Raw genomic sequence first — 26,135 nt, forward strand, 5'->3', positions numbered from 1 at the left:
TAGCCTTGTTTCCAGTCTGATTCACTGCGTTCTGTGAATTCGGATCCCGTTTTGTCACTTCGAAGTGACAACAATACACATTCACGGAACGCAGCGAATCAGCCTGGAAAGACCGGATGGTTAATTCTGCATTGGTTAATATCTGAATAGAAACCTAGATGATGGGGTTGACTATGGTCAGAAAGACATTAAATGCTGTTGTGCTTCACAACTTTACTTTTATCTGCACTTTGGTTTATGTTATGTTACTATGAAAATGTATAAGCTTCTATTTGTACTTACAATGTTAAAAAAAATGTTTTATTGGTATTTCAATATATCATATCAAAGTTTGAAATCCAGTATCGTGACAATAGGCCTGTCTCACAGCCCCCTTTCCACGCCCACTTCCGGTAGATAGTGGTGTCATTTAACATTAGGCATTTACACTTTTTTTCTCTGGAGAATCTAAGTACATTTCCTAATGTTAAAATGTCAAAGACCGATAATAATATGAAGAAAACACAATGGTATAACAACTCAAATAAGTAGAATAAACCTTACCTTTACAAAACGGTAGTTTGTGGCTTGTGAAAATACCTCTTTTAACATGGAAGCCTATGGACCGCAAAAAAAGGGGGCGTAAAAAGGGGGCGGGGAAATGCTGTGAGATAGGCCTATACTAATGCTCAGAGGAAACTGAATTTGGACCTTCAGGCAGTACCACTTGTCAACCAATAGGTGTCCTACTATACCACAGGATCTAAATTCTACAGCAGTGGATTTCAAGGCCCTTTATTTATTCGGTATTTGAGCCACGGACCACCATTTGATGACATTGAGCCTCTCAGACCCAAAATAGAAATTCTTCTACATTCTCTAATTGTGTAGACTCCTTAATTAAGTAAATTAAGTAATGCAGATGTTTAGCAATAATTGAACCCTTGAGAGCGGAAAATGAAACCAAATGGACCCATACGGGTCTGTTCTACAGTAATCTTCTCAACAGACTAACTACAAGTCTACAACCACTGCAGATGTGTTAGTTACAGTTGGGTGCCACCGATATTGTCCCTTATCATTTGACCCATTTAGGCCTGACCTCAAAATTTAAAAAAAAATCCTTCTAAATCCTCCAGTTTTCTGAAATAAATATTTTCACGATTTTTCAAAAATAGCAGACCTACAAGCTCGTAGCGCGCCACTCGGCGCTATGAGCTTGTAGATCTGCTATTTTTCAATAGCTAAATTATAAAAATGTTTAAAACACCAAAAGGGGTTCCCGCCCAGAATGGGTTAACTGTCCTTTTGCGCAGATCACGCAAACCTCAGCAAAAAGAAAAGGACAATATCGATGGCCTCCAACTGTATATTGTATTATCATACTCTTCCATACTGATAGGTATTATTCACACACAAAAAGTTACCGATTGCTTTAAGTGGATACAAAAAGTATACTTGACCGTGACACTAATAAGCATTGTGAATGAGTTACTGTATACATTGACTGTGTCTCTCTGCAGGAGTTCCATACAAGACCTTTGGTTACGTCAACATCACCATCACAGATGCAGAATTCAAAAGATGTAAGATATCTTCATTGACATGTGACTTTTTTAATGACTTATCACTTATTATAATATGACATTTGAAATGCTGTATTTGTATGGAATTTGTATAGTATAAGAACACACGTGCACACACACTGTGAAATACACTTTCTTTACATTGTTCTTAGAGAGATGCACCAATTAATCAGCCAGACATTTATTTGAAGATTTATTTGTTTCCCTGGCAAAAAAAATCCTGGTCGTTCTTACTTAGTTTAGTTAGTTTTTTGTTATACTAGTGTTGTGTTATTGCTGTGATTGAATGTGAGTGTTTGTTTGTTTGTGTTGTTGTTCACAGGTACGAGTGTGTTGAATAAGGCTAAATGGAAAGGAGGAACATTGCAGATAGAAGCTGCCAAGGAGAGCTTCCTAGACAGGTTAGTATATTATGTACTGTATGTATACACACAAAGCCTTTGGTGTATTATTATTTAACCGACTAAGACCAGGAAACCACCTGTGTCATTTTAGATTTGAGCTAAAAAAAAAATTTTAACGTGAAAATCTTTGAATATACATGTATGTATATATATATATATATATAACATTTTGGACTCAAATCTTTGCTTCTGGATGGTCCCTGGAATCTTTTCAGAAAAACTTGCACAATACATTTATGTTGCTATATACTGCAAACGACTACCCCAAAAGGGATTCCCGCCGTCTTGAAATGTAAAAAACTCCAAAGGGGTTCCCGTCCTAAATGGCTTGGTTAATGTGTGTATATTGCTGTTATATGAGGTCTGAATCTCTTAGGATGACATGCAGTATATCAGATGGTGTGTTGTTTGTCTCAGGCTAGCAGAAGAGAGGCAGGCCCTGTCAGAACAGAGGCAGCAGCAGCAGCAGCCGCCTTCAGACCCCATGCAGCAGGTTCTGGAGTCACTGAAGAAGGCTGGGGTGGAGAACTTCCACATGAAGGCAGCCGTACCAGGAACTGAAGTACCAGGACACGAGGTCTCACTGCCAGGGGGTTTCTATTGTAGCTTAGTTATACAGTAACTAAATAATGTAATTGCTAAGACATGAATGATGAGAATACATTTTTATCAGCTTGTGTTTCAGTTCCATTTGTGTCTGCTGCTCATTTATCTGTTTCATTTTATCCATTTCATCCCTTTCGATTCAACTCGATTTTCGAACACTTGTTTATCCTGTATGAGGTCTTATTTCTAATTGGTTAAAATTGGTAACCCAACATGAAGAGCTACCACTATTTAACACTTATTTTAACTGCGTGTGTGGTGTGTGACAGGGCTCCTGGGTGGTCAGTAAGTTCGGGCGGGTCCTCCCCGTGGTCGAGCTGACGGTCCGCCGTGGGAACCGGAGCAAGACGGTGTCTTACGACCCGTCCAAACACTCCCACAACATCAAGAGACTGGAGACCCCCGACGAGACCCCCACCCCCGTCTCCATGCTCACCTGGGAGCTGACGGGAGGTGACGATGACATCAGCAAGAAGAGGCGGGGCGAGTTTCCTCCGTCCATTCCCTGGAGGCCCAAGAGGAGACGGACAGTGCCTGAGGACACGCCCGTGGACTCCACCCACTCTGCTGTGGACGATGCAGCTCACAGGTAGACGTTGAGACTGATGAGACTGTTAAGGCCTATTCATAGTCCAATTTTAGGTCATATGGTGACCATCGAAAACTACAACATGACGTCACGCCGCGGTGGTAAGCACTTCACCACTCACCCAAACACATCTCTAAACTACAACATGACGTCACGCCGCGGTGGTAAGCACTTCACCACTCACCCAAACTACAACATGACGTCACGCCGCGGTGGTAAGCACTTCACCACTCACCCAAACACATCTCTCTGTAAACTACAACATGACGTCACGCCGCGGTGGTAAGCACTTCACCACTCACCCAAACACATCTCTCTGTTAATACTGACCAAAACTGGAGTATGAATAGGCCTTTACGCGTTCAGATGACCTCCTGTTACTATAGAACAGTGGTTCTCAAAAGTAGTCCTTGAGGGGGTTCCAGGGAGTCCCCAGCAAGATGAGGAATAGTTATACAGCCGCTATTTAAAAAGAAAATCTTCTCTTATGGGGGTATTGTTCTGATCCTAGGTCTGTGCTTCTCATTGTGGTTCTAGGCCTGGTGTTCCCACTGATCCAAGGTCTGTGCTTCTCATTGTGGTTCTAGGCCCGGTGTTCCCACTGATCCTAGGTCTGTGCTTCTCATTGTGGTTCTAGGCCCGGTGTTCCCACTGATCCTAGGTCTGCTTCTCATAATCTCATTGTGGTTCTAGGCCCGGTGTTCCCACTGATCCTAGGTCTGCTTCTCATTGTGGTTCTAGGCCCGGTGTTCCCACTGATCCAAGGTCCAAGGCCCCAGACATTCCCAGCACTCCTCTACATAACGGCGACGGCAGAGCGGGGGCGAGGCGACCGAAGGCGGTGTGCGTGTTGAACGACGACGCCGACGACGATTCAGATGAGGCGATCCGCAGGCTAGTGAAGAACCAACGCAGCTCCCAGGGTGCACTGGGGCAAGAAGTGGAAGAGGATGACCGTCTGGAAGTGGTTGGAGAAGACTTCCTGGACAATTCTGGCAGGTCCCGGCAGCAGCATAAGGGTACCTGTATTCTATCACATTGGTTGTCCTGTCAAACTTTTTTATTTCAAGAACGCTGACTTTGCTATGCATTTGGTCACGGACCAGTGTACAAATGGAACCAAACCAGTCTAAACCAGCAGTACTAGAGGTTCCGGCAGGATAGAAAACCAACAGTACTAGAGGTCCTGGTAGGATAGAAAACCAACAGTACTAGAGGGCCTGGTAGGATAGAAAACTAGCAGTACTAGATGTCTCTGATTTGCCTAAATGCTTACATTTACGACTTACAATAAGCAAGGTAAACGCATCAAATGAAATGCAGAGAGACAGTGTAGTGTCACTGGTAAACCAATAACCTAGCATCATGTGTGACTGTGATTGTGGTTCCAGGTGTCTTGGCTGATAAAGATGAGGACGACTATGACTCGGCAGACACTGATGAACTGCTGACCTCCAAGAGACCTCCAGCTCCTCACAGTGCCAGGGGGAGCGGAGGGAAGGCGGGGAACACAGCAGAGGTGCAGGGAGAACGTCTGAAGAGCCTCAGCCAGAAGGAGAGAGCATCTAGAACGGACTCGCCTTCCTCAGAGTCTGAGAGAGATGAGGAGGAAGAGGAGGAGGAGGAGGAGGAGGAGGAGGAGGAGGAGGAGGAGGAGGAGGAGGAGGAGGATGATGATGATGATCAAGATGCAGACAGTAGCTCTGACATAGACACTTCACAAGGAGAAAATGTCCAGAAGACTTCCGCTGCTGCTGATGATTGTGGTGAAACTGATGATGATGATGACAGCAGTGATGATGACAGTGATGAAGGCGACAGCGAGTATGAGGCTCTCTTCTCAAACTGTCCCAGACTGGAGATCTCTCTGGCTGACCTGCAGCAGCTGGCTTCAGACTCACAAACGACTCTTCCCACAGTCCCCTGCACCACCCAGACAGGAAGTCCACCCACACCGAGTGCCTCCTCAACAACACAAGCACTGGCCGCCGACATCCCTTCCAGATCAACAGAAATTCCACTTCCCAGCATCCTTTGTGCCAACACCAAGCCACCACGAGCCCCCAAAAAGGGAATCATGCCAGACGAGATCCTGGCAGCCATCTTGGAGGATACCAGTGATGATGACGGGCAAAAGGAAATGAGGAAGAAGGTGACATGTCTCCCTGCTTTCCAGGGGACAAAGAAACTGATAATAGAGAAAGGGACGAAAGAGGAGAGAATGAAGGAACCGAGACGGGCTGGCTTAAACACGACAGAGTTACAGAACGCAGCAGTGACACTGAGGACAGAAACCTTTTCAAAACCAAAGGATACAGAAACCTCTTCAGAACCACAGGACACAGAAACAGATGAGACGTCCTCGGAAACTGATGAGACGTCCTCAGAAACAGAGGAAATGGAAACATCTTCAAAACTACGAGAGACAAAGATGCCTTCAAAACCGCAGACTGCACAGTCCCTAAAACTACAGGAGACACAAATGTCCTCAAAAACAAAGCAGAAACAAATGTCCTCAAACCCACAGGAGACAGAAAGCTCAGGGACGCAACACGTCACCAACACGCTCTCGTCTCCGGAGAGAGAGCCGGATTCAAACCAGCAGTCGGTGACACGGGTCAACCACGAGACGAGCTCTGACGACTCGTCGTCCAGTGAGGAAGAGGAGAGTTCAGTCAGAGTGGCTGAAGAGCCGGATGAAGAGAAGCAGAGGCAGTCCAACCTGAGGCGCCTGGCGGCCATGGAGCACAGAGTCCAACTGGTCCAACAGCACAAGAAGATCATTCAGGGAGCTCTGGGCAACGTGGTGACTACCTCTCTACCTCTTCTCTCTCTCTCTGCTTACAGTAGGACTTATTTATATGCTGTTGCACGGCTGTGTCACTTGTTGACAAGAACAGATCTTGTCGGCAAGCGACACCGCCATGCGATGGCATATCAGACAGACGGTAGAAAGCAAATATAGGAATATAAATATTATGTATGAACTATTGAATAGATCAAAATTGTTATTCCCTTCTTTGTGAGCAGCATATAGTAGTTTCACACATATTTCGTTTGGCTGGCTCATCCATCCTGTCATTAAGTTTGGACTGTTTGTTTTTCCTGTGGCGTACATGTGAGAAGCATGTCATTTTTTGGGTGAACTATACTCCTTTAAGCCTGAGTCATACTTTGTCTCAGATGAAGACATAGCAGACCTACAAGCTCACTATGCGTCACAATGTGATGCACACTGAGCTATGTTCAGCACGTGACACCTTTGTGCAGCAGAGCATAAAACAGGCTTCACCCTATGTTTTAACAGCTGCGACTCTGGGCGCTAGAAATCTCCTAGTGGGCATTCCTGCTGTCATTACCGTATGTAATGTAAACATATCACTGTTCCGCGTGGAGGGAAAACAAAGCAACACATGAATTTGATTGGCTATCGCCGGACAATGTCATCCAAAAGATCAAATATTTTCATGTTTTTGAACGACCTTCCTCCGCCCACTGTTCGACTATCGCCTCTTCGCCTGTTATCGCCAGTAGTTGCCAGGTCCCATAGACAAATAACACACTTCCGGGAAAATACGCCAGGCTGTCGCCCGCTGTTAAAATGTGCTGTAACTCTCTTTTCTTCTTCTTATCATTCTTATCATTATTGTGATGTTTCTATTAGGACACTCCAGCAGCTGGGAGCGGTAAACACATTGTCTTCGGCTCTGATGATGATGATGATGATGACGAAGTCAAACAGACCTCAGTGAAAAAAAACCTGCTTGTGGACAGCCAAATAAACGACAAGGACTCGGGGGATGATGAGGCAAAACAGGTATGTGGGCGTGGTTGATAAATGTGTACACATGTTGTGTATGTACAAAATGATGTCATTCATCTATGCTATGTGCATCTACAATATCCAAAACGGTTCCATTTTAATCATTATTTCAAAAAAATAAATGTAAATTAGTGATTTGAAGCGCTGTGAGCTTGTAGATTATTTGCACTACTTCTGTGTCACACTCTTGTGATAAAGTAGGGCATTTGGTTCCATTGGTAAATGGAACCAAACCGCTGCCCATTTGTACTCTCTCTGGCTTGCAGATCTATATAGGTCCACTTGGCAACTATTTTAATTGGGAACCCCCCGGCCTGGGCCGTGGCTCAGCGGTCCAGGCACCTTGGCTGGTAATCCAGTCTGGCAGTGTGCCGCGGGTTCGACTCCCGATCCCGACGGCCATGTCACCCCCCCATCTCTCTCCTCATTTCCTGTCAGCCTACTGTCTGTCCCGCCATAAAAAAATATAAAATAAAGGCGAAAGCCACAAAAAAAAACATTTAATTGGGAACCCCCTGGAAGCCCCTCAAGATCCCCTGGGGGTCCTCAGACCCCACTTTGAGAGCCAGTGAGCTACAGTATAACACTTGTTTTTCAAAGTCTAAAGACGATCTTGAGACAAAGCTAGACAACCCTCCCAAGTCCCAATGATGTTCTGGTGAACTTTACTAGTAACAATGAGTCTATTTATTTCCTGTAACTGTGTGTGCATGTGTAATGTCTTTCCAGAAGCCCTCAGGCTCTAAGCTGTTTGACAACAGTGATGATGAGGATGGTGATGATGAAGACAGCAGGTTTCAGATCAAACCTCAGTTTGAAGGCAGAGCTGGACAGAAGGTGAGACTCTACATACGCTATTCATCACATGCTCTTATGCAGAGAGTGACTTTAAAAGGGTAAGAATAAATGACATGAACCCTAGTCAACAAATGACAGATGAAATGGTCACATAGAGTGCTACAAAGTAACTAGGATACAGGTAAACATCAAATCTAAATAACATTCTTTACATTTGTGGTCAAGCAAGCAGTATACGTGCTATATATCTACTGTAAATAACGTATGTGAAGTTGAACAAGTCGCCAACATAAATCTGCATAGACAACAAGGAGAGAGCAGTCCTTCAGGGTGTTTTAGGAATATTAGCCAGGGTGTTTTAATAGGAAAGGAAGTAGCCTACAGGCATTCTGTGTCAGCTGGTTTTACATCACAATATGCTATATCAAATCATCACATTACATCAGTGTAAAATGAAATGTGACTGAGAACAGTGTAGTGTGAGCTGATGGACAAGTTGTTTGGTTGATCCATAACTGATGTCGTGTCATGTTTGTAGCTGATGGACAAGTTGTTTGGTTGATCCATAACTGATGTCGTGTCATGTTTGTAGCTGATGGACAAGTTGTTTGGTTGATCCATAACTGGTGTCGTGTCATGTTTGTAGCTGATGGACAAGTTGTTTGGTTGATCCATAACTGGTGTCGTGTCATGTTTGTAGCTGATGGACAAGTTGTTTGGTTGATCCATAACTGGTTTCGTGTCATGTTTGTAGCTGATGGACAAGTTGTTTGGTTGATCCATAACTGGTGTCGTGTCATGTTTGTAGCTGATGGACAAGTTGTTTGGTTGATCCATAACTGGTGTCGTGTCATGTTTGTAGCTGATGGACAAGTTGTTTGGTTGATCCATAACTGGTGTCGTGTCATGTTTGTAGCTGATGGACAAGTTGTTTGGTTGATCCATAACTGGTGTCGTGTCATGTTTGTAGCTGATGGCGCTCCAGTCTCGGTTCAGGTCGGACCCGCGTTTCCAGATGGACTCACACTTCCTGGAGAGTGATGAAGAAGAGGGAGAGGAAGGTCCAGGTGAGGAAATGCTTTATCAGCTACTGTTATGTTTACACTAAACCCATACTGGTCAGACAGTAAAACCATAGAAGACCCGGAGGGTTGGCTCAACCGTCTGGGCACCTAGGCTGCCAAGCCAACCGGACAGTGTGCCGCGGGTTCGACTCCCGAGCCCGACGGCCTTTGCCGCATGTCACTCCCCATCTCTCTCCCCCTTTCCTGTCTGACTACTCTTCCCTATCAATAGAGGCATAAAAAGCCAAAAAAAAAACAGATGACTGTGGTTGTTTTTTTATTTATTTTTTACTTAATTGAGTCAATCACATGTACAATTCCTTGTAAGATAAATACATTTTCTCTTCACATTTCCTTTTCCAATGCCAATGTATCTGATCCACAAGCTCTCAGTGCGTCGCCTTTGCGACACGTTTTTAGCTTGCAGATCTGCTATTTCTGACTATTGTTCACCCAGAATAGGGCTGTTGCGTTTCAAGTGGTCTCTTGACCAATATATACAGTATATACAGTATATTGCCCAAGCCAATATCTGGGTGTGGCTCTGTGGGTTGGTTTATTTTTGTGAAGGTGTATTCTGTGGTTCTTCAGGGAGTCAGAAGGAAGGGGAGAAGGGTGATTTGGCTGAAGAGAAGAGCAAGAATCTCACCATCCTACAGAGTGTTCTGAACATCAACCTGGACACACATACCACCACGCACACACCCAGCAAGGCCAAGACTTTCAGGTAATAAACACAAACAAACACACAAGACCAACAAGACAAACGCATTCAGATAACACACTTTCTAAATGTGATATGTAAGTAACTTTGTGTGTGTGTGTGTGTGTGTGTGTGTGTGTGTGTGTGTGTGTGTGTGTGTGTGTGTGTGTGTGTGTGTGTGTGTGTGTGTGTGTGTGTGTGTGTGTGTGTGTGTGTGTGTGTGTGTGTGTGTGTGTGTGTGTGTGTGTGTGTGTGTGTGTGTGTGTGGCGTGCGTGCAGAGATGTGTTACATTATGATCCCAGCAGACAAGAACACGTCGCCTTCGAGACAAAAACAGAAGAACAACCCAAGGAGAGGTAGAACATACTCCTTTTCTCTCAATCTCTCTCTCTTCCGAAATGAGGTTCAAATAGTTCAGGTTTTCAGAGGTGTAATGTAATACAATCATTTGTAATGAATTTCAGAGGTTAAAGAGATTTAACAATTACGATGGAGTGCTTCAGTATGTTGACAAGCTTTTTGGAGATGCAGATTTTCCTTTCCAGCTCGATTTGGCACCTGCCCACAGTGCCAAAACTAGTAGTAATTGGTGTACTGACCATGGTATTACTGTGCTTAACTGACCAGCCAACTGGCCTGCCCTGAACCTCACAGAGAATCTAGGTTGCATTGTCAAGAGGAAGGTGTGAGACATAAGACTGAACAATACACATTAACTTACAGCTGTTATCAAAGCAAACCTGGGCTTCCATAACGCCTCAACAGTGCCACAGGCTCATCACCTCCATGCCACCCCCATTGATGATTTTTTTTTAATCCATTGAGACCTGGAACGCATCCATGTCACGTTAGCGTTTAACCACATTAACCATTAACCCATTTTGGGGCGGGAACCCCTTTTGGTGTTTTAAACATTGTTATAATTTAGCTATTGAAAAATAGCAGATCTACAAGCTCATAGCGCGCCACCGAGTGGCGCGCTATGAACTTGTAGGTCTGCTATTTTTGAAAAATCGTTAAAATGTGCCTCAAATCTTTCCGAAAATTGTCATGATATAGAAAACTTTTTTTTTAAAATTTCGACGTCAGGCCTGAATGGGTTAAATTTGTTTCCTTCAGTAAAGCCTCCAGGAAGAAGAAGAGGGAGGAAGCATCTCAGCTTCCAGAGGTGTCCACAGAGATCTACTACGACGTCTCCGTGGACCTGAAGGCTGCCTTCGGTCTTACAGACCACAAGACGGATGAGAAGAGCCACGACCGAGGAGAGGGGATTGAGAGTCTGGGCTGGGACAAGATGGAGGAGGAGGAGAAGGAGGAAGAGCAGAGTGGTGAAGGACCGAGGGCAGAGACGGACGTCCTGATGTCCACCTACATGACCTCTGACCTCGCTGCAGGACAACAGGACGAGGGCCTGGGCTTCAAGTTTTCCTTCTTCTCAGACGACGCCCAACTGGAAAGCAAGCAGGAAACGGGTAAAGACTATCTGTCCTATAACTTTTTTTTTCTTTTTTTTTAACATATGTTTATTGATTTTTCTTTACAACATAGTAATTTCAAACAATTATTCACATATATTTTCCCCCCCACATCCCCATGGCAGCACAAATACAAACAAAATCTTCGAAGAAACATCAGGAAAGGTCCATAAATACAGAACAAATTTATAACGGTTGCAACAATAACAATCGCAGAGGTTACAAATAAATAAAAATAAAATAAAAAAACAACAACAAAAAACACATTACATACAGTTAAACAAACAAATGCACAATGTCCGTCACAGTTCCCTACCCCCACCCCACAGCTGACTGCTCCAATTTCTATCCTATAACATTGGTGGAATCCATAATAACATGGTAAAGACATGTTGAACAGGGTGACATGCAGCTCAGAGGTTAAAGAGCAGGTTTGTGAGCTGAAGGTTGCTGGTTCTGTTCCCCTCCATGCATCTGCAATCTCAGTAGCTGCGCTTTGTGAATTTCTAAAATAATTGCAGAAGGTCATTGCGTTCACAAGAGCTGTAGTTTGTGAATCCTGTTCAGAGCCCCTGGACAAAATATCAATGCCTTTTCCTGTGTAGTTAGTTACAGGATCAAATCACACCCACAGTCATTATGCATATTCACCATGTCTCTACAGAACTCCAAACAGTAGTATTTTTGTGAATGACCAAAGACTTTAAATGCTACAGTAAAACCACATGATTTCCCAAGCAAACGCTGTGTTTGTTTTTCATGACAGTTGGGCAAAATATTTAGTTAAAACCGTTTCTGCTGTTGTACCAGAGTGTATCCAGCAGGTGGCAGCCTGGGCCTGGAGAATGAAGGGAAGCTGTTGGTTGAATGGAAAACAGATGTCAGTACATACACATCAATCGGTGGCAGACATATTGATCATGGGTGATCCCGGGCCCATCTTGTCAAAATGTTTTGTACACTTATTATCAATATTACTAATGGTTTAAAGACTGTATCTAATCTGGTCATTGTTATCCTATCTGGGGTTTTTTTAATAGGATATCACGATAGGACTTCAAATCAGTATGACAATTATTTCAAACGGTTAGCTCGATTACGGTTAAGGAATGATTTGATTTTTAAACAATTGTGAAAATAACAAAGCCTTTAGATCAGCTATTTTCACTATTTATGTTGCTATTTTTGCACACCACCATTGGATAACAAAGTATAATACAGGTTAATCAGACTGATCAATTTAGTCGATTAAAAAAAGGTTGTTCTGTGGTTGATTTAAGTAAGCTTTGCTGAGCCATGTGGCCTTAGAGGCCCTATCTCCTGTTTCTGTTTTCCTGGACCTGACGCTAGTACTGTATGTTGCCATACCCCAATCCAATCCAACCCTTGACGCCGAGTACCAAGCAGGAAGGGAGGCATTTGGTCCTATTTTTATAGTCTTTGGTTTTATAATGTGTGTGTGTGTGTGTGTGTGTGTGTGTGTGTGTGTGTGTGTGTGTGTGTGTGTGTGTGTGTGTGTGTGTGTGTGTGTGTGTGTGTGTGTGTGTGTGTCTGTGCGTGCGTGCGTACAGAGTACAGTGTGGAAACTCTCCATGGACCCAAGGTGTCATGGCAAACAGACCCTCGTTTCCAAGACAGCAGCTCTGATGAAGAGGAGGAGCAACGTGACGAAGAGGAGGAGGAGAGTGGAGAGACCACCATAGAGTACGATTACATCATTACTTTTATTATACCAAACATTTACTGGTGTTTTATTTATATATGTAATATACCAAACATTTACTGGTGTTTTATTTATATATGTAATATACCAAACATTTACTGGTGTTTTATTTATATATGTAATATACCAAACATTTACTGGTGTTTTATTTATATATGTAATATACCAAACATTTACTGGTGTTTTATTTATATATGTAATATACCAAACATTTACTGGTGTTTTATTTATATATGTAATATACCAAACATTTACTGGTGTTTTATTTATATATGTAATATACCAAACATTTACTGGTGTTTTATTTATATATGTAATATACCAAACATTTACTGGTGTTTTATTTATATATGTAATATACCAAACATTTACTGGTGTTTTATTTATATATGTAATATACCAAACATTTACTGGTGTTTTATTTATATATGTAATATACCAAACATTTACTGGTGTTTTATTTATATATGTAATATACCAAACATTTACTGGTGTTTTATTTATATATGTAATATACCAAACATTTACTGGTGTTTATTTATATATGTAATATACCAAACATTTACTGGTGTTTTATTTATATATGTAATATACCAAACATTTACTGGTGTTTTATTTATATATGTAATATACCAAACATTTACTGGTGTTTTTTTTATATATGTAATATACCAAACATTTACTGGTGTTTTATTTATATATGTAATATACCAAACATTTACTGGTGTTTTATTTATATATGTAATATACCAAACATTTACTGGTGTTTATTTATATATGTAATATACCAAACATTTACTGGTGTTTTATTTATATATGTAGTACTTTAGATTCACGCAAATGTAAAGTGCATTATAAATAATTTATATAACAGTAGTAGCATGAATCAAATCAATACTTCAAGTTAAAATTGAGACTGCAACTTTAATTCCATATCGTAAGCCAATACCTGTTTGAATAGCTATCCCTGTGCAGACCTGTCACCCCATTGGCTAGCTGGGTGATGTTAAAAGAGGAAAGATCAAATGTGATACAGCAGAGAATTAGACAACTCAAAGCAGCTAATTATTCAGTGTGGAAAAATGATTTCATCAACGTCTTGACCACAAAGTCTGCGGTCGCAGACCTGACGAGAAGTGCAAATAGGCTACGCTCTAGAAACAGGAAGTGTGGTTGGAGAAAATGATTTAACAGTTTCATCAAATCATGTAGAAAATAACAGTGAGTGATACTATATTTAACTGAACGTCAGTATAAATGCTATTGCAATAAAGCACTGAAGCTATTTTACATTACATTAGGGGTGGCAGTGGCTCAGGGGTAGAGTGGCTCCCGGGCTCCCCCAGAGTTAGTGTCGAAGTGTCCTTGAGCAAGACTCTCAACACCTAATTGCTCCCATTGTGCAGATTGGTGCCTTTGGATAAAAGTGCTATATAAATGCACCGTTTACCATTTTATTTTACATCATTCATTACGTATTACACTACTATGACATTATTACGGTACATTTTCAAACATTTTTATGTCAAGGATCCCCAAATTCAAATATTCAATCTGGAAACCATTTTTTTTGTGTAGAAAAAGGAACTGGTTTTGGTTCCTCCCCTTTCTTAGTCCACTTCCTCCCCGGTTCTTCTGTTCTTTGTGTATTCCTACTAATAACAACACTGTGTTTAAGGTAGTGGTACAGCGGTCTTGTCTTCAGACATTAGAAAATCTTGTGTACCACAAGATTTGTGTTCACGTTTTTTCAAGATTTATTTTTGAGTGGTGTAAACCACTCCTACAACTGGCTTTTGTGTGCAGAAAAAAATGAGCATGGTTGCTATGTTCAAAATAATTTCTGACGTAATTAAATCACACCCGGGTGAACTGGATGACCGTAGCAACCATGGTCATTTTCTCTGCACAGAAAAAGCCAGTTGTGAAATCACATCAGGGTGTGATTTCATTACGTCAGATCAGAGCTGATCAGGCTACATAATACCTTACCTTATTTCATTACGTCAGACATTACGTCAGACCACAGCTGATCATGCTATATAAAACCTTACACCACTCAGTTCACACGGGTGTGATTTTTTTAAATAGCTGCAGATACAGTATATGGTAAAAGTAGTTTAGCTGATTGTGATGCCATATTACATCAGTTTTACTGGGGAGTTCTAATTCCAGAAGCTAATGGACTGCTTTTATGCTAATGTCATTTGTAAATGATTATTTTGTGTCAAATGATTGATTTTGGTCATAAGTAGCCGTTATTAATAAGAGGGGCTGCTTCAACCTGAATGAGATTATTCGGTATGTTTCTGTATATTACTTGTCTTTATCGATTTTATATTTACTTAATCTATATTGTGTGTGTGCGTATGTGTGTGTAGGCCTGTTCCAGTTCCAGTTAAGAAAGATTTCTTCTTCTTTTGTGCTGATGACTACAGACTGACCGGTAAGACACACGCATAAACACATACTGTACACACACACACACACACACACACACATATATAAACGCATGCAAACACACACACATAAACAATAGACACACAAACATAAAAACACAATGCTAAGACTATTTTTGTTTTGCAAGTTATTGATCAGTGCGGCCAAACTGATCATTATAATTCATGAGCTTTACTGTCGGGTGGAAATCTTGAAAATGTCCAAAAGTGTTACTTTTCAGGAAAAGAGGAAAATAGAGCCTGTGATCCAATGTAGTTGTAATTTTGTCACAAGCTCTTTGTTAATACTTTTCATTGGTTGCATATTTATGAAACACACAGACAGGCTTAACCATTTTCAAATTTACTTAAAAATAAATTCAAAAGTACCAAAAATTGCCGAACAATATTGTAAGATTGGATATGTTTGCTGTGTTTGTGCGATTGATTGATTGATTGAAATATTTATTAACAGTTTGCAGAATTACAGTACATTTCAAGCACAACTCAATACAAAGACTGTCAACTGTGAGTGGATGACCCAATAAAGCATTACACTTGTTTACAAGAGTAATGCTTCATCAAAACATTTAGAGACATACAAATAGACACTTCTATACAGCCCAAAAAAAAGAGAACAGGAATTCATCATAAAGGAGGTAAAAAGGGAAAAGAGACGTATACAGTGAGGGGAAAAAGGGATGCGCGGTGGGGGGGTTCAGATTGTACGGGGGCCAGTTTCGAATTGCAACCGTCCGTAGGTGCCCTTTGAGAGCGGTTTTGAAGGAGTCAAGGGATTTGCATGTGACTGTTGGTAGGGCGTTCCACATTTTGGTGGCATAGGAGCGAAAATAATTTAGTCCCTTGTTTGTGCCGAATCTGGGTTGCACATGGTTTGTTGCACTCCCTCTGGTGTTGTGGGTGTGGACGTCGTTAACATTAAGGAGGTTTTTAGACAGGTACATGGGTATCTTGGTGGTGTATCGAATCTTGTGGACCAGAGCCATTGCAAGATGCTGTACTCGGGGCGTGAGGCCAAGTAGGAGCCTGACCAGTTTGTTTTGGGAAGTCTGGAGCCTTGTTTTAAGGGCCTTTGAGGTGCTGTGGTACCAAGAGGTGCATGTACACTGTAGCATGACAAAGTGTTGCATTCATTTACAAAAAAGCAGAATGTAAAATAAGCCCTTATCCTTATAATCTCCTTCTCTCCTCCCCTACTATCCTTCTCTCTCCTCTCCTTCTCTTATCTCCTCTCCTCTAACAGAGGGGCCCAAGTTATTCTGTCGTTCCTCTGAGCTTGGGGAGCAACAGGAGGCATGGGAGGAGAAGAGGAATTCTCTCATCCAGGTAGGCTATCCACAGTTTCTGTTGACCTTCTGCTGTTGGTGTGGAATGATAATAATAAGGTTTATACATACCAGCAAAATACACATTTGCAAGCCTGTTTCTTGTGTGTTTTACTGGTATATAATGGATGATATGTATTGAAAAGATTTGTTCTATTGTTCGATTAACCTACATGAGCAAGATTAATTATTATGGTTAGATGTTCAATATATGTTTGGTTAATTGCCCTACATGTGTGCGTGTGCGTCTGTGTGTGCGTGTGTGTGTGTGTGCAGGACTACCGTAAGAAACATAGAGAAGCCCGGAAGAAAGTCAACTTTTCTCACAGAAGCTGAAGACGCACAACCACTCTTCTACAGTTGGACACTGGGAGCTGCCCTGTACAGGTGGTCAGGAGGTACACACACATCGAAAAGTTTTCAACCTGACCTGTACAACTACAGTTTGTTGCTGTTGGTTACTGGGAGCTGACCAGTACAGCCACAGTCTTCTACAGGGACGGTTATGATAACTATTTTACTTTAATTTGTCTTCTCATAATTTCGATTTTTGCTTTTGATAAAAAATGTCAGGCCTCAAACATTCTGTATGCTAGATATGCTGTAAAGCTGAACTGAAATAATAAATGTAAATGAAACGCTCATGAAATCTCATGTCATTTCTCTGATTGACGATTGTCTGTCTGTCCTAAACATAATACTGTCCTACAAAAATGACAAAGAAGTTGGATTTGGTTAATGTGCCCCCAGTGTCACACAACACAATCAACATATTGCGTGGCAAGGCGTGCAATGATGTATATCAAGCCCTTTTACAGTTTACAATGTAGGCATTCAGCAGACACTCTTATTTCAGAGTGATTTACAAAGTGTAAGATCAGAGTAAATGACATGAACTCTAGTCAACAGGATAAATGCTCACGTAAATGGAGTGCAAAGAACACACGTTTTTCAAAACAACTAAGATGTGAGGTGAACATCAAACCTAGCATCTCTACACAATATAGGTGTGCTGCAGCATTCTGGGTCACATGGAGGGGCTTAAGTGCACATGCTGGGAGGCCAGTAAGGACAGTAGTAAGGTAAGCTAACTATTTTGGGGGACATTTGCCGAAAATAGCTGATCTACAAGCTTGTAGATCAGCTACTTTTGCCGGAGAGGGAAAAAAAGAGTAGTGTAAAGACACGGGCCAATTTTTCTTTTCTATTAATAAATAGAAACTTAAGGAAAATTTAAATTAATTTTCACAACACTGATCACAAACAAGTATATGGATGGAACAGTATATGATGAAAAGGTTGAATCAATACATTGTGTAGTAAAGTTCCATGCTTCATCTCTCTCACAGCTAGAAACATTGAAGACCCCTTACATGAAGCACAAGGACACTGTCGTAGAGGTTTAGGTTGTGTAGTTACCTTGCCATGAGATAACACTTATCTTGCTCTGTTGATTAGTCTCCTCATTGAAGACTTGCATTGCATGGTGAAACAGGTCTCAAAATCACTCTTTTAGTACATAGATTAACCAAACAAAGCTACTTCTTCAAATAGCTTCACCTAAGCCCTTTCCCAGTTTTGTGATGTTTATACATATTGGAAGAATCGTATGTGCTAACAAAGAGTGACTTTGAGAGCTGTTTCACTGCGCAATCAGACGTGTTGTGAGCATGTATGTAGATCGTCTATTTTCGGCCATTTTTTACAAGTGGGGGCCTAAGGGATCCTTGGCCGGAGCATATAATATCATGGCAATGTAACTCCACAACTGAAACCTATAGAAGTGTCATTGTAGGCTACTTGTCAATGCCAGGGCTCAATCTTTTATAATGGTAGAGTCGTATGAACGGGAGGAAAGTTTCCTGCACGAGCAAGCAGATGGTAAAGGTTTGAGATGTGGTTCCTCTACTTCCCAGTAATATAAAGAGTACTGTGCATGGTGCTGTAAAAAATGTTCTCCAACAAATCCGTTTAGAGAACATTGCGGAGGTACTACATTATGTGTCAGCGGTCCAGTTTGGGTTTCTTGTCCTGTGGTTCAGTCTCTGAGTCTGGGATACTCACACCAGGAATCATGGGTTCAACCAGTTCCATGCGGATCTTCTGGTGCTGAATATTGGCATCGTCTACGCTGATGGTTACCTTCACCTTGTCGAACATGTGGAAAATGTGCTGGTCTACGGTCAGAGCGGGGACCTCTTCATCAAAACTGAGTTTTGGCCCAGACCTGTCCTTGCCATCAAAGAAGACTGTTCTCTCCAAGCCAAACTTTGGGATGAGGACAGTGATGGCGTTCTTCCTCACAAACAGGACATAGCCCTCCTCCTCCAGGATGTATCGGCTCTTCTTAAAGAACAACTGCGTATTGAAGGCCACGGATGCCCTCTGTGCATATTGAGCCATCTTGTGTCTGTAGTTGAGGTTGTTGCAGAGGGCAGACAGCTTGTGTTTGTCCACCAGGTCTGGGTAGGTGCCATCTGCTGCTATAGCCACCGCCAGCAGCCGATGGACTATGATATCTGCGTATCTCCTAATGGGTGAGGTAAAGTGTGTGTATATGGGTGAGGCCAGGCCGTAGTGGTTGAAGTCGCTGTCCATGCCAGAGCAGAAGTATAAAGCTCGCGTCATGCAACGGGTGGCCAGGATGCGTAGCAGCGTGTTGAAATAAGGGAAACCGTCCACTGTGGCCGCATTCAGAGAGTCAGCCAGAGCTTTGGCCGAGTCTGTATGGATCTGCAGGCCCTTAGACTTGGCAGCCTTGTTAAGGATGTCATAGTTTGATGGAGGTGGTGCGGCGTGCTTTCTGAGCAGGGAACACTCTGAGAATTCTTCGTAGATCTTCTGGGCTACAGAAATATTGGCCAGCACCATGAATTCCTCCACCATGGAGTTGGTTTCTATGAGCTCTTTGGTCTGGAGGTCAATGGGGTCGTGGGTTTCACTGTCCATATGGAAACGCACTTCTACAGACGACAGGGTCAATGCACCGTTCTCTATCCTCTGCTTTTTGAGGCTCTTGGCCAGCTTGTCGAGACCTCGTAGGCTTTTGGTGATGCCATCATTCATCGAGGCATCGTCTATCCTTATCTGGGCTTCAGCGTAGGTCAGAGATGCCTTGGAGCTGATGACACTCTTTGTAAACCTGGTCTTCAGAATCTCCGCCTTGTGGTTCATCTCCCAGATACACGAGAAGGACAGTCTCTCCACATTGGAGCGTAGAGAACACAGATTGGAGCTGAGTAACTCAGGAAGCATGTCTATTCTCCTGCCACATAGGTAAACAGTGGTCCCTCGGTTGCCAGCTTCTATGTCCAGTGCGTTGCCAGGTCTGATGAAGTGACTGACGTCGGCAATGTGGACACCAACCTCCAGGTTTCCGTTGTCCAGCTCCCTACAGTGTAGGGCATCGTCGATGTCCGTACATCCTGGAGGGTCCACACTGCACACCATCAACTGCCTCAGGTCCTCCCTTACAGCCATGTCCTCTGGTGTGATGGTCCAGGGCATCTTTGGGAGGAAACTGAGTACGGTCTGAGAGAAGGCCTGGTGTGGGATGTCATATTTCAACAGCAGAGCCTCCATCATGGTCTCCTTGTCCCCCGTGCGGCCCATAATCCTCTGGCTCGCTAACGTGGTAGCCTGGCACGCCTTGATACATATCTGGGGGATACGCCGGTCTGCTGTGGTGACGTTTAGCATGCCACAAAGCGATCTCGAGTTCCTCTTTATGGTTCCAAACACTATACCTGTGGACTCCTGTTTGCATGCAGTGAAAAGTTCCCTTCTGCACCAAATATGATCTCTCGGATAATGTTCTCTCACCATCTTCATCACCCCACCCGACCGGTTATTCTTAATGAACATATTCATTATTCTATTGCTAAGTACGAACATACTCATACCCCCCCTATTGGTACGTTGTCTGCTAAGTATGTATATGTTCGTACCTTAAGCTTTACACCAAATATGAAACTGATTAGCCGAAAATAATCTTTTAACATTGGCCCGGTTGCTAGGCAGCGCCTTCGTCACCCCCAGCACCAGGTTTTTTGTACACGCTGTTTACCTTGCTGGCGAAAGGTAAACAGCATGAGCTACTGCTAACATTAGCCGATCCTTACAATGGCGGTCTCCATGCCGGGAAAGTGGAAATTAAACTGCCCAAATATGAAGAATATGCTGTGGCAGGGTGTAACTACCTTCTGTGGCCACAAAGAGTTACAAAGAGTTAATGGTAGGATCACATATAAACCCCTATAAAACAAATTGCGCCGGTCAGAAAGTGGATTCATGAATGTATGTATATAGACAATATTTTAGGCCAATAAAAAGACTATATACCAAATTCCCCACCCCGCAAGCCCGGCTGCAGTGTTTGACCTAATGAGCATCGCGCCTGTCACAGACATGCGCAGAGCAAGTTCAGTCAGGAAACCTCAGTGCAGTTGCTGCCGGCCCTTTAATTAGGCCACCTCAGCATCACATTCACATGATTCACTTCATCCAATCACACACACATTCCATCTTCATACCGGCCATTTAAACTGGAAGTTTGCACTGCTCAATCTACTTGCTTGTTTGCTGCTGCACACACTGATTACTGCCCTCCTCCACCCCAGCTACCACCTGTCGTTTTGGATCTGCTGTTTAGGTACGGGGGATTCGGAGTCCCTATGGTTGGGACTGATGCGCTTGATCTGAGTACCTAAAAAGCAGATCCAATTCATCGCCAAACCATAATAAATATATTGCTCATTTTATATTCAATAAATATATATTGCATCCATTCTTGAGTTGTCCTGACTGAAGTGGACTGAAGTCTTCTATGACGTGTCTATGATGTAGTCCACTAAGTCCAGTGGTTCTCAACCTTTTCTGGATCACTTGAAAATCTCAAAAGCGTTCGCTGTCCGCCCATCAGAACACATAACTCTATGGGCTGCCGAGTTAAGTAGCCAGACTTTTACTTGACTAAAAGTACAAAAGTATTGACATCCTAATGTACTAGCTAAATATAAGATAAAGCATAAGTGGTTAACGGGTGCTTTGTGTTGATCTAAATGTACAAACTAGTAACTACTAAAGCTGCCAAACAAGTGCAGTGGAGTATTACAAAATGGAAATAATCAAGTAAAGTTCAAAGCACTTCAGTAAATACATTAAGTTAGTTTCCATCACTGCTCAGATGAATATGGATCAGGATGGACTTTCACTACACCACTGTTTCTCAACCTGTGGGCTGGGGCCCACTGCTGGCTGGCTCAGGAGACCGTTGGGCACCTGCAGGTGTAATGACCACTTAAACATTCATTGACTTTATTCAGACCGCAGCCATCTTGCCAGCAAGGTGCTAACTAGGTGCAACTTCCCATAGACAGCCCATACATCCAAACAGAAAAGTCCTATCTGATTGTATTAAAAAACCTTGAGTTATCTTCTATCTGCAAAGTGTTTGTTTCATAAATATCCACTGTAGACATGTTATGAGCTTCTCCTGTCAAGACATTCCTTGCAGATGATTATTTATTTAATTATTCATTATTATATTAAGTATCAGAGTTTGGAAGCACTCGTTATCGGTAAAGCAACCTCCTGCTGCTGCCTGCATTATGTGCAAATTCAAAACAGGTATGGGCCGTTGACTGATATTCAACAAGCGCTTCCAAACTCCGACACTTAGAAAAAGAATCACCTGCAAGGAATTTCTTGACAGGAAGTAGCTCATAATATGTCTACAGTTAATTTATATGAAACAAATACTTTGCAGATAGAAATAGGATAATTCAAGCTTATCGTACAGCTGCAATGTTTGTGAGTTTGATGTTGTTTAATACAATCAGCTTGGACATTTCTGTTTGGATGTATGGGTTGTCAATGGGAAGTTGCACCTTGCTGGCAAGATGGCCACGGTCTGAATAAGGTCAACCTCAATAAAGTAGACCTCCACAGAGATTTCTTAAACTACAACACCACCTACCTACAGTGTGTTGTATACTGCATCACTGGGCCATGTAGATGTTTTTATGTTGGCCATACTAAACCACAGGCTTTTGAACATTTTGAATGAAACCACAACCTGACGTTATACCAGCACTTCATGCACAACTAAAACTAAATTCAATGCTTGAGCTTTGTAACTACGACTGGTACTATTGGGAAGCCAACTGTATTTCCCGGCTCACACCAGGAATCATGGGTTCAACCAGTTCCATGCGGATCTTCTGGTGCTGAATATTTCCGCTGTCTACGCTGATGGTTACCTTCACCTTGTCAAACATGTGGAAAATGTGCTGGTCTACGGTCAGAGCAGGGACCTCTTCATCAAAACTGAGTTTTGGCCCAGACCTGTCCTTGCCATCAAAGAAGACGGTTCCCTCCAGGCCAAACTTTGGGACGAGGACAGTGATGGCGTTCTTCCTCACAAACAGGACATAGCCCTCCTCCTTCAGGATGCCTCGGCTCTTAAAGAACAACTGCGTATTGAAGGCCACGGATGCCCTCTGTGCATATTGAGCCATCTTGTGTCTGTAGTTGAGGTTGTTGCAGAGGGCAGACAGCTTGTGTTTGTCCACCAGGTCTGGGTAGGTGCCATCTGCTGCTATAGCCACCGCCAGCAGTCGATGGACTATGATATCTGAATATCTCCTAATGGGTGACGTGAAGTGTGTGTATATGGGTGAGGCCAGGCCGTAGTGGTTGAAGTCGCTGTCCATGCCAGAGCAGAAGTAGACGGCCTGCATCATGCAACGGGTGGCCAGGATGCGTAGCAGCGTGTTGAAATAAGGGAAACCGTCCACTGTGGCCACATTCAGAGAGTCAGCCAGAGCTTTGGCTGAGTCTGTATGGATCTGCAGGCCCTTAGACTTGGCAGCCTTGTTGAGGATGTCATAGTTTGATGGAGGTGGTGCGGCGTGCTTTCTTAGCAGGGAACACTCAGAGAATTCTTCGTAGATCTTCTGGGCCACAGAAATATTGGCCAGCACCATGAATTCCTCCACCATGGAGTTGGTTTCTATGAGCTCTTTGGTCTGGAGGTCAATGGGGTCGTGGGTTTCACTGTCCATGTGGAAACGCACTTCTACAGACGACAGGGTCAATGCACCGTTCTCTATCCTCTGCTTTTTGAGGCTCTTGGCCAGCTTGTCGAGACCTCGTAGGCTTTTGGTGATGCCATCATTCATCGAGGCATCGTCTATCCTCATCTGGGCTTCAGCGTAGGTCAGAGATGCCTTGGAGCTGATGACACTCTTTGTAAACCTGGTCTTCAGAATCTCCGCCTTGTGGTTCATCTCCCAGATACACGAGAAGGACAGTCTCTCCACATTGGAGCGTAGAGAACACAGATTGGAGCTGAGTAACTCAGGAAGCATGTCTATTCTCCTGCCACATAGGTAAACAGTGGTCCCTCGGTTGCCAGCTTCTATGTCCAGTGCGTTGCCAGGTCTGATGAAGTGACCGACGTCGGCAATGTGGACACCAACCTCCAGGTTTCCGTTGTCCAGCTCCCTACAGTGTAGGGCATCGTCGATGTCCGTACATCCTGGAGGGTCCACACTGCACACCATCAACTGCCTCAGGTCCTCCCTCACAGCCATGTCCTCCGGTGTGATGGTCCAGGGCATCTTTGGGAGGAAGCTGAGCACAGTCTGAGAGAAGGCCTGGTGTGGGATGTCATGTTCCAACAGTAGCACCTCTGTCTCTGTCTCCTTGTCCCCTGCCTTGCCCAGACTGCGCACAAAATGACCATTGGGGTACCTTGAGTATTTATTCCAGCCGTCGATAGCCACCATTATTCTCTGGCTCACCAGTACGGCAGCCTGACGCGTCTCAATGTAAATCCTGGGGACATGACGATCCGCTGGGGTAAAAAGGTGTCGTGTTGCCTCTTTAATTGAAGAGACATTTAGCATGCCACAGAACGGTCTCCTGTTCCTCTTGATTATTCCAACCACTTTGCCTGTGGGTTTCCTGGCTAATTCAGGCCCAACATTCTTCAGCGGCTTCTCCCCCTCTTCTTCCTCAGTGGTGTCATCATCCTTGGCGCTGCCATCATCTTGCAGCAACACCAAAGAGGGTGCTACCCACTGGTCTCTCGGCAACAACTGCACAGCAACCACGTCATTGTTCACCGCTCTGTTTAGCTGCGGAAGACCCTTCAGGAGAACTTCGTTGCTGTCCTCCCCCTCTCCCTGGATGAGGACAGTGGCCTCCAGGTAGTTATCCCTGCTGGCCCTGAAGGTGCCCTGGAGGAATGTCCCGCTCTTGATTCCTGCTTGGATTCTGGAGAGAGGCAGATGCTCTGGGAACACCACCTTATCGGTACCGACTTTGTTATGTTCTTTGCTGGTTAACGCCAAATGATCCATCAGCTCGGGGTTGGCGATCAGACTTTTGACGTACTCCTCACATGTGTAGGCTAGAAGTCCGCCCTCCACTGCCTTCTCCTTGTTTGCTCGGTCATTGGTGAGGAGGACCACCTTGAGCCCATCCTCCTTCAACTCAGTGGTCTTCAGGTGCTGGTTGTACCATGTGGCCGCCACACGGATGGCGCGGTCGTTGCGGTCATTGGCGCTCTCCCCTGGTTCACGCTCAATGAACGTCTCTCTATGGTGCTCGTTTGTAAACGTGTAAACGTGTTTGTCTTTGTCATGGGTGATGTCCTTCAGGCGTTTATAGACTGGTGGGCTGCGATGGCGGACCTCCTGGAGCACTATCTGTAGGATAATGACATTACGAATCAGAGGGTTGTCCAGCACGTCAATCTGATGCAACACCACGTTAGTGTCAGGAAGCAGGTAATGTGGAAAGACGCACAGGTTGCTCTCAATGATTGCATCTTTCTGCAGCACTGTGGACTCCTGTTTGCATTCAGTGCAAGCTTCACTTCCACACCAGATATCATCTCTCAGGTAGTGTTCTCTCACTATCTTCATCACGCCACCCGACCGGGTCTTCGTAACAAACGTTTTAGATTTCAACATGGTGCCAAAGTTAAAGTTAAAGCTAAAGGTATATGTGTTAGATCTGGTGGACTGACATCATTCATCTAAGATGTATCCATGATGTATGACTATATTTGGGCATCATTACAGCCCAACCTACATAGATGGGGGAATGGCAGTTGAGAGTTACAAAGTTACAGATACAGAGTACAGCAATACAAGGGTAAGAATTAACAATAAGAAGCACCATTAATTACAGTATACACCAGTAAGACGCCTGAGGGCGAGAAGCGACCTTGCCCTAACACTTACAACTATTTTGCACTATGCATAAAAACAACACAAGATTACAATGTCCTCATAGTATCCGGGCCCAAAACAAAAAGTGTCGGTGACAAACCAGTGGCAACCAGTACAATCAAAGAAAGAAAAGTGACAGTAGTAGTACAGAGTCAAACAGTACATTAAACATATCCTAAAGTGTGAGGCAAGGAGGCAACCAGAGTGCTCAGGAGGTGTGTAGGTATAAAAAATGTATAAAAATGGTAAAAAGGTGCTCCTGGGATCAATCGGGATAACAACACGATATAAAGAAAAGAGGAGATCCGGGCACACTTGATGTCAAAAGGAGGAAATATTTTATTAAACCGACATGTTT

The 26,135-nt window shown here is 43.4% G+C and overlaps 3 protein-coding genes across 5 annotated transcripts in view; 1 reads left to right on the plus strand and 2 right to left on the minus strand.

Annotated features, from left to right (window-relative positions):
- Positions 1-17,173, plus strand: part of nol8 (nucleolar protein 8) — a 31,923-nt gene extending 14,750 nt beyond the window's left edge. For 2 of the 3 annotated variants that reach the window (XM_079511085.1, XM_079511084.1), the window contains exons 3-18: positions 1,503-1,565; positions 1,888-1,966; positions 2,387-2,546; positions 2,845-3,164; positions 3,906-4,183; positions 4,556-5,970; positions 6,829-6,981; positions 7,717-7,824; positions 8,756-8,852; positions 9,441-9,576; positions 9,832-9,909; positions 10,673-11,025; positions 12,600-12,732; positions 15,133-15,197; positions 16,454-16,536; positions 16,812-17,173. In XM_079511085.1, the coding sequence (XP_079367211.1) occupies positions 1,503-1,565; positions 1,888-1,966; positions 2,387-2,546; positions 2,845-3,164; positions 3,906-4,183; positions 4,556-5,970; positions 6,829-6,981; positions 7,717-7,824; positions 8,756-8,852; positions 9,441-9,576; positions 9,832-9,909; positions 10,673-11,025; positions 12,600-12,732; positions 15,133-15,197; positions 16,454-16,536; positions 16,812-16,871 (3,581 nt within the window). In that variant the 3' untranslated portion in view covers positions 16,872-17,173. Of the gene's footprint in view, positions 1-1,502; positions 1,566-1,887; positions 1,967-2,386; positions 2,547-2,844; positions 3,165-3,801; positions 3,826-3,905; positions 4,184-4,555; positions 5,971-6,828; positions 6,982-7,716; positions 7,825-8,755; positions 8,853-9,440; positions 9,577-9,831; positions 9,910-10,672; positions 11,026-12,599; positions 12,733-15,132; positions 15,198-16,453; positions 16,537-16,811 lie in introns of all 3 variants that reach the window. The other variant, XM_079511086.1, reaches the window with a different exon arrangement.
- A 1,366-nt stretch (positions 17,174-18,539) lies between these two features.
- On the minus strand, positions 18,540-20,405 carry LOC306929941 (exosome complex exonuclease RRP44-like; the record flags this gene model as incomplete). Its single annotated transcript, XM_079510679.1, has 1 exon — positions 18,540-20,405. The coding sequence occupies one exon, from the start codon at positions 20,403-20,405 to the stop codon at positions 18,540-18,542; it is 1,866 nt and encodes a 621-aa protein (XP_079366805.1).
- Positions 20,406-22,684: 2,279 nt separating this feature from the next.
- LOC306929942 (exosome complex exonuclease RRP44-like) lies at positions 22,685-25,516 on the minus strand (the record flags this gene model as incomplete). The annotated part of the gene is made up of 1 exon (XM_079510680.1): positions 22,685-25,516. One exon carries the CDS (start codon positions 25,514-25,516, stop codon positions 22,685-22,687), a length of 2,832 nt encoding a protein of 943 aa, XP_079366806.1.
- Between the last annotated feature and the right edge of the window lie 619 nt (positions 25,517-26,135).

The sequence above is a fragment of the Electrona antarctica genome, assembly GCF_951216825.1.
Source record: "Electrona antarctica genome assembly, chromosome: 9".
Classification (NCBI taxonomy): Eukaryota; Metazoa; Chordata; class Actinopteri; order Myctophiformes; family Myctophidae; genus Electrona; species Electrona antarctica.